Genomic DNA, 7,946 nt, shown 5'->3' with positions numbered 1-7,946 from the left:
GCAGACTTTAAGGGAGAAGTTCAGAAAAAAAGTTTTTAATGTGTTGAGACGGTGTCAGTTACAACATGACTATAGTCTTGGCACGTCCTAGAGGATTTGGTAGGCCACATTCTCTGACTCAGTGCTTCATGCTTTGGATAGTCAGTGTCATTTCCCAGTACGGTCACCTTCACGTTAGTGAGAACTTAACTTCCTACTTGGAGTCACCTGAAGTGTAACCTTAAGACTTCAGGTAAATGGACCCAAATTTTGCTAATGCATTCTTGGCCATGGTCACTGGCAACACAAGGGGCCAGTTCTCAGTAAACTTCAGTGATCTGCAGTCACCATTTATGTTGTGGGTTAACGGAAAACCAGGGGATTGAATAGTCTCAGTCTACTAAATCACACCACAGTCTCTGGGACTCCTTCTAGAGCATATTTAGACTCACAACTTTATTTTACAGATGAGAAATTAGAGGCCTACACAGGTGAACTGAGTTGACCAAGTTCCCACAGCTAATTAAAGACCGAAGATAAGACTAGATCTCCTAAACTGAAAATCAGTCTATTTTCTGTATAGACTCTATGCTATGAATGTAAATTATATCATAAAGTAAAAATATGTTTCTGTCACTCATTAATAATAGCAGTGGCTTCTAATGAAAATACTGGTACTACTATTTCGACAATCGGGTGATGTTAACTAGTGATTCTCACACTTGAGTTTGCATTAAAGTCAGAGAACTGGAGCACCTGGGTGGCTCTATCGTTTAAGCACCCGCCTTTGGCTCAGGACATCATCTCATGGTTCCTGAGTTCAAGCCGTATGTTGGGCCCTGTGCTGACAGCTCAAAGCCTGGAGCCCGCTTCGGATTCTGTGTCTCCTTCGCTCTCTGCCCCTCCCCACTCGCACTCTTTCTCTGTTTCTCAAAAATAAACATTGGAAAAAAACCTTTTTTAAACTGGAGAACTTGTGGAAAAAGATTGCTGGGCCTACTCTGCGTTAGTAGTTTGAGGGTGAGAACCTCGAATTTGCACTTGGGACAGGTTTCCAGGTAGTGCTGATGATAATGCTGTTGGTCAGGAACCTCTGGTGGAAAGCAAACCTTTGCCATTTCCTGCCATTCGTTACTGGTCCCTTGTGCGCTGTCCACCAGTGGAAACCTCATCTTCAGCGCCTCATCAGGAAGAGTGACCCGTAAACCTTTCTTTGAACTTCCTAGCATTTCTCATTGGAAGGCTGTGACAGCGTGAGGAGCTTTGGCTTGAGTCACACAGCTTAGTGCTCCACTCTTCTAATTGTTGCATGATCGGAGTAAATCATGTAACATGTCTCCTTCAGTTTCTGATCGTAGAATGGAAAGCTTGTCTTCAAACTCACAATTGTGGAAGGATTATATGAGATGATGCATATACAGTATTGAATGGAACTTACATGGTTTATCAATCAAAGGTCAGCCAGGAAAAAAAAAATCTAGCTGTGATAGGAAGAATTGAATGATGAGAATAGGTTACTCACATGGTGGAAGGTCTCAGAAACCAGACAGGTGGGGGTGAGAGAATCCTGAGGATTAGCAATAGCCGATAGCTGCCACCACCCCTGGGGCCAGACTAAAAATGGCAGGAGGCACTGAGGCTCTATGTAGCTCAGAAGCCAGAGGCTTCTTCTGAGAGGCAGAGCATCCTGGGGCCCCTCAAACCTTGGTGGGGAGGGTTGATCTGGCAAGAGTTAGTGCCGCCGGAGGACTCAGGACCTAGAAGCCAGATGACAAGAGACCCTGGGAATGTAGTTCTCTGGGATACGGAACCGAGCAGGGGAAAAGCAGGAAGGGAATCAGAGTTCCTGCCATACTCTGTTAGTCATTGTTGCCATGACTGTATTTACGTGCCCCTCTCATTTCCATTACTAGACCACGCCTCCAGGTCCAGGACCCTTGCTGTGCCTACATGGTGAATGAGTGCCATATACATGCAAAGTAGCATCGCTGTAAATTCACTCAGCAATAAAAACAAATAGGAGGGGCGCCTGGGTGGCTCAGTCGGTTGAGCGTCCGACTTCGGCTCAGGTCATGATCTCACAGTCTGTGGGTTTGAGCCCCGCATCAGGCTCTGTGCTGACCGCTTGCTCAGAGCCTGGAGTCTGCTTCAGATTCTGTGTGTCCGCTCTCTGCCCCTCCCCCGCTCACGCTTTGTCTCACTCTGTTTCTCAAAAATAGATAAATGTAAAAAAAAAAAAAAAAAATAAAAAAAAAAAAACAAATAGGAAAGGTATTGCAGATTAAGAATGGTTTGTATGTATTAACTAGATGCTACAATGAGAAACCTCACTCTGGAGTGTAGCTTTGCTCCCTAAGCCTCACGCCACATCCCGTGTCACACTTAGGCGTGTTGAAGAGTGCCTCAGGCTGTCCTTGTCCTGTGGGTGTTCAATATATGCGGACTGCAGAATAGAGACAAAACCAGCAGGCTTAACAAAGTGGGATGGATGGATGGGGAAAGAATTGAGGGACAGTGGCCATTATAGCAAGAACATGCTTTGCAATGATATCACATCACCTAGAGGTAACTTCTTTTCATCCCTGAGAATATGGTGAAGTTACGCCAGTAACACTAACCATCATTCCTGTGAAGTGGTGTCTTGCGATAATGTGGTAATAGGATGAAAACGGAGGTGGGAAGCCCTGGGAACAGCAGTGATGTTTGTTAACCAGAAGAGCAAGAGAGCAATTTTAGAAACGCTTCTTAGGTGATCACTGAGACTTCAAACCATAACTTCAGTTTCAAAACAACCTTTATTCTGTTTGAAGACCTAATACAATGCATCAAAGCAACTTAAAACAACAAGACATAGCTCCATTGAATCTATAGCTTGAACAAAATGTCAAGGAGGCACACTCCCCCCACCCCCCCCACCCCCGTTGCCTTGTAAAGGCAAAATTACAACTGACCATGACATCCTCCCTCTCGTCAAAAGACCAACTTTATTTTAACAATGTCATATAAACAGATTTGTAAAAACATTGAACAGATCGTAGCTTTAAAAAATACACACATATAAATGAGTTTTTTTTGTTTTGCTTTTTTTTTAAATTTTTTTTCTTTTTTTTTTTTTTTTTTTCTTTTTTTTTAATAGCAGCATCCCGGGCAGCTAATGCTATCGCATGGTGACAAGTTTAACCTTAAGTTGAATAGTGTTTCCAATGAACCCAATTCTGTTCCCTTGCTACTCATAATACTAGTATTTTATACAACTAGATTTTTAAAAAATAAGAATTTGGTATTTTCAAACTTTGTCCCATGTGAGGCATTGTGCTTTAAACTGCCCCTTTCTTAAAAGGCCCCGAACTCAGATTTCAGGGTCTGTTCTCCAACTACTTGGATACCATGCATAGCAAAAGCACAGGTGTTAAAACCAGCAGAGTTTTTCTCCCATTAAGGAACATCAGTAGGACTCCCAAACACGTCACTAGTTCATAACCAGCTATATGACAAAGCAATTGATTCCCCACAGTGACAGCTCACATAAACACATTGTGACTCGACACACCGAAAATGAGGATTTCCAAGTTAAGTGAGTCATCCAGACCAGCTCCCCCAAAGGAGTAACTTTTAAAAGCAGAAAAAAAGCCAAAGAATTATGAACTTCTCACTTCACTTGCAAAGTTTTCACCTTTTTAAGACAAAGCAACTTCAAAGGAAAAAAAAAAAAACAAACCACCCATACACATACACAAGAATTGTACTAGACATTTGCTTGTTATGTACTTGAACTCGATGACTGTGGATCTGTTGTGGCTGAAAGGTGTACTGGAAACAGTCCATGCACATATACATATATACATATATCAAGGGCCGTGAACTTGTCAGATGTTGCAAACACATGCTTTTTGCCTTTTCACACGGTTCTGATTTTTCTTCCGTGTGTACGATCAGGTCCCGGTGCTCCCACTTGTACAGCCCTATCCCAGCCTCTCTGCAGCTAGCTTAGCGTCTGGCTTTTATCTTTAGGATGTTACATTGGGTGGGGAGAATCAATGCATGCATAAAAGCATGCTATCAGGAATGCCTCTGCTGTATCCATTCATACTCACGAGCCACTCAGCGTTATTAGGAGAAGACTGTCTGATTGAACGCAAAGAGCCCTTCTGGTCAAACATCTATAAGGACGAATGTGGTGGGTATGCTACATGCAATTAAAAAGGCGTTTGGCAGAGATGTAACATCACAGATCTAGTGAGTTACGACATAACAGGGAATGATGAATCCTGCCTCTGCTGTTCAAAGAGAAACTTTCCTCTTGCATTTATGTTTGCGAAACGCAAAAATAAGGCAGGTGCCTGAATACCAGGCCACCTTGCCAGAGTGTTGAACCAGAAACATTAACCAAACTTGGTATGAAACATTCCATCTTCAATCTTGTATTTCAGATAGTAAATGAAAATTATACCTAACAGCATACGTGGATGTGCTATCAAAAAAACCCCACCAAAATGCTAGTTGATAAACCACTCTTAATTAGTCGTCAGACTTCTGTGTGAAGGGGAAGGGTGTTTTTAAAGTTGACACTTACAGACTACACCCAGGGGGATCCTCAGTTGTGTGATGAGAGGGAGGCGGTCAGATCAGTACAGTCAAGTGTGAAGGCTGACAGTCTGGCCGTTAAGACTGACTATTGCTCTTGGTATGGATAGCATCATAGCATCATGTAAAGAAGAAAAAAATACATTCTACAGTTGATGAAGTCAGCGGCTAGACTGATTATTTTCAGAAGAATTTCTAAAAGGAACAACACTGAAAACCAAAACAAAAACCCCTCCCCAGTGTCAGAAAGCAAGCCGTGGCTGAACCACTCCTGGGAAAGGAAAACTATGATTTTTTTAAGATCCTGTTTGAACCTACCCGGAGAGGGACCGTCACACTGATCCTGTGCTGCTACCCCGCAAACGGACAGTTTCCGTGGAACAGAATGGACTTTGCATATGTCAGTCAGGGAGAGAGACCTCTCCCTCTTGCTCAGAATTGGAAAGAACACTCTAAAACCTCTTCCTTTCCCCACAGTGACGTGTAACACACACAGTGACTCTGATGAATGAGAAGCACTGTCAGGATTCCTGAAGCGGCCAGGACCTTAACGAGCTCGACACAGCCCAACGCAGTAACGGTGAGGATCCTGTTTATTTGCTTTATGATCTCAATTGAATGGAAAGCTAGGAAAATAACACATGGGCGGATTGAAAATAGTTTTTCAGATCATGCTTCTTCCAAAATGAAGCTTTATGGTTGCAATGGGTAGTCTAACGTTGGAGAGACACATGGTCTAAATGCAGCGACGATACCTTGAAAACAGTGGTCCAAACAAAGGCGGACCTGCCCCAGGAGGCTCCCTTTCTTCCTAAGAACTAGATGCTCTGACCTGCTCCATGGCGTTAGCGTTCCAGTAGGTCTTGTACTTGTAATTAATGTGTAATAACTCGCAGATCCAAGTGGGAAAAGAGTGAAGTAGTTACTCATTTCTCTGTAATCAGGAGAAAGTGCAAACCATCCTAGCCCTCCCTCCCCCCACCTGTACATCCCTTTGCTACCTCTCCCCCCACCCCCACCCCAGATTCAAGAAGTTCACAATTTTTAATGAAGCACACATTACCTGGTACCGTATTTTAAGAGTTTTGAAACAACATTGTTGAACTCAGCAATACTTTGTCATATTCATATATCTTTCTCTTTTTTTTATTGAATAAAGCAGCTTTGAAGCTTATCAGGCACTGCCCAACAAAACATTTAGTCCACAAAAATCTGTTATGAACTTTTTAACCTTGGGCTAACAGCCAAGTACTCTGTACAAGAAAAAGTGTAAAATAATTCATAGTTTTAATTCTGAAGCCATTTTTGTTTTTTGTTTTTTTGTTTTTTTTTTTACTGGCATCCTGTACACATTTCTTCTTTAAAAAAAAAAATCACAAAATGAATATTAACAAAAAAAAATTAGGGACAATAATATTTTCAGGCAACAAAAATTGGGATGGGGTAAGCTTATTCTGAAGGTACATTTAAAACCGAGAACAATGAAAATTAAGAATTGCATAGCACTGTGAATTTAGTCTTCAGGAAAACAAAACAGAAGCTATTTGGTATTGATACAAATCCATCTATTTGATAGTTAGTCATCCATTGTTATGTACATATTTTATATAATGAATGTCCTTTAAAGTCCGGTTTTCCAAGCTCCATTTTTCTGTTGGTGTGGTGGTTTTTAAAGTTTAAAGGAAACACTTTCTGGCATTCAGCTACAACAGAATTTCCTCTGAACGTACGTGAGCGGACGTTCTCCCAAAACGTCTCTGGTGAGCCGAAGTGCCTTTCTGCTACATACCGTTCATTTGTTAGAAAATGAAATAATCCACAGTGCGATGTGTCTGGGTCCACCGTGCACAGCCCATACCCAGGCTGAAGCAGCCCGGCTCGAGCGTCCCCAGGCCAGGGCTCTTGAGCCCGTCCACCCTCTGGTCTACAAGGTCCCAACTTTGAGCTGGTAAAGCTTCAAAAAGCATTAACAAGCACCATGGTTAAAGGCCTCTTTGTCCCTGCACGCAGAGATTTTTGCATTTCTTTTTCTCTTTGTGTTGTGTGTCCTTGTGGCTTTAAATTAAACCAACAAATAAAAAATAAAAAAAAAAAATTTAAAAAAAAGGACAAGGACTCCAGAAACGTGTGGTCCTGGCACAGTGCTAGGCTGTGTATCTTCCCCTCTACTTTTTTGTCGAAAGCTCGAGTCCCATCTGAAGGCAGATGGCTGCGTTTCCTCAGCTCAATTACAGGTCAGGCTGCAGAGGAGCCCTGTGCTTTCCAGAGGCCTCGGGGTGGTTGAGCTCCAGGAGAAGGATCAGAGGACAAGTGCTTCATCGCCTCTGCTGTGCATATACCGGGTAGGCTAGTGTGACGTTGAGGGAGTCGTTGTGCTGCACGAGGGAGGTGTGTTGGTAATGTAGCACCAGCTCTTTGAGGGAGCTGTACAGGTTATAGGGCTCGGCAAAGCCGTAGCCAGTTGCCGTTTTGTTGATGACACAGTGCTTCACTTCGCCATCCACCCTGCAGAGGACAGAGAGAGAGAACACGGTTTTCAGAAAAGGGTCCTCATGAAAAAGTACCCTCTGCGGGCCTTGCTCCAGGAAGGGAACACTCCCAGGGGAGCTACGGGCTTGGGCTGCTACCTCAGCTTCCCTGAGCCACTGTATTCTCATCTTGAAGGTGGCAGACGTGTCACAGGGTGACTTTGAGAAACGAGATCGGGTAGAGGACACGAGCACTACCATCACCGACGGCCCCGCCATGCGAGCAGGGCTCTACAGTTAGCACAGGCATGAATTGCATTCTTGCAGACCAGCCTCTCACGTTGCATTTATCCTCAACTCTCTCCCTCCTGTTCAGTAGGAATATTTCTCCGGTTAAATGGAGGGAGATGGCTGGGTGCAATTTTCAGAACCTTCCTGTCCCAGAGGACACTCGCTTTTCTTAACTCATAGTGATCCGAAACTTAGTGTTCACAGTATTCCCCAAACACATGGGACATAAACGGAAAACGTGCCACATGCCAGAAAGGTCTTCTCTTGGGTACACTGATCTCAAGGCCAATGACCTCTCTCTCTGGCTGTTGGGCCCTGTTCCTGGTGCAGACTTGACCTGCGGGTGGAGCTCTCGTGTGAATTCCCTCATATTGTAATGCTATTAACCTTGGGAAGTAAAACAACCCCCCCCCCCCCCCCCCCGTGTTGCTACTTCCATTTTAAAGATGAGAAGATCGAGACTGCTCATGATGAGATGAAGTAGTTGGTGAACTGAGACCCAAACCCCAGTCTTTGAACTCAACAGCAGGTTTCTATGCTTCTGCCTAGACCTGAAAAACGTTGTATCTTTTTTACTTCCTACTCTAGGTTATGGCACTGTGAGGTTCTTCGAAGCTTGGTTGA

General features: G+C 43.6%; 1 protein-coding gene across 3 annotated transcripts in view; it reads right to left on the bottom strand.

The window, feature by feature from the left end:
- Window positions 1-2,755: 2,755 nt before the first annotated feature.
- The window catches only part of PIK3R1 (phosphoinositide-3-kinase regulatory subunit 1), an 86,767-nt gene continuing 81,576 nt past the window's right edge, over window positions 2,756-7,946 (bottom strand). For all 3 annotated transcript variants that reach the window (XM_049649554.1, XM_049649557.1, XM_049649558.1), the window contains one exon: window positions 2,756-7,068. In XM_049649554.1, the coding sequence (XP_049505511.1) occupies window positions 6,879-7,068 (190 nt within the window). In that variant the 3' untranslated portion in view covers window positions 2,756-6,878. The remainder of the gene's footprint in view (window positions 7,069-7,946) is intronic.

Source organism: Panthera uncia (genome assembly GCF_023721935.1).
Source record: "Panthera uncia isolate 11264 chromosome A1 unlocalized genomic scaffold, Puncia_PCG_1.0 HiC_scaffold_17, whole genome shotgun sequence".
NCBI lineage: Eukaryota > Metazoa > Chordata > Mammalia > Carnivora > Felidae > Panthera > Panthera uncia.
This window is presented reverse-complemented; position numbering and strand designations above follow the sequence as displayed.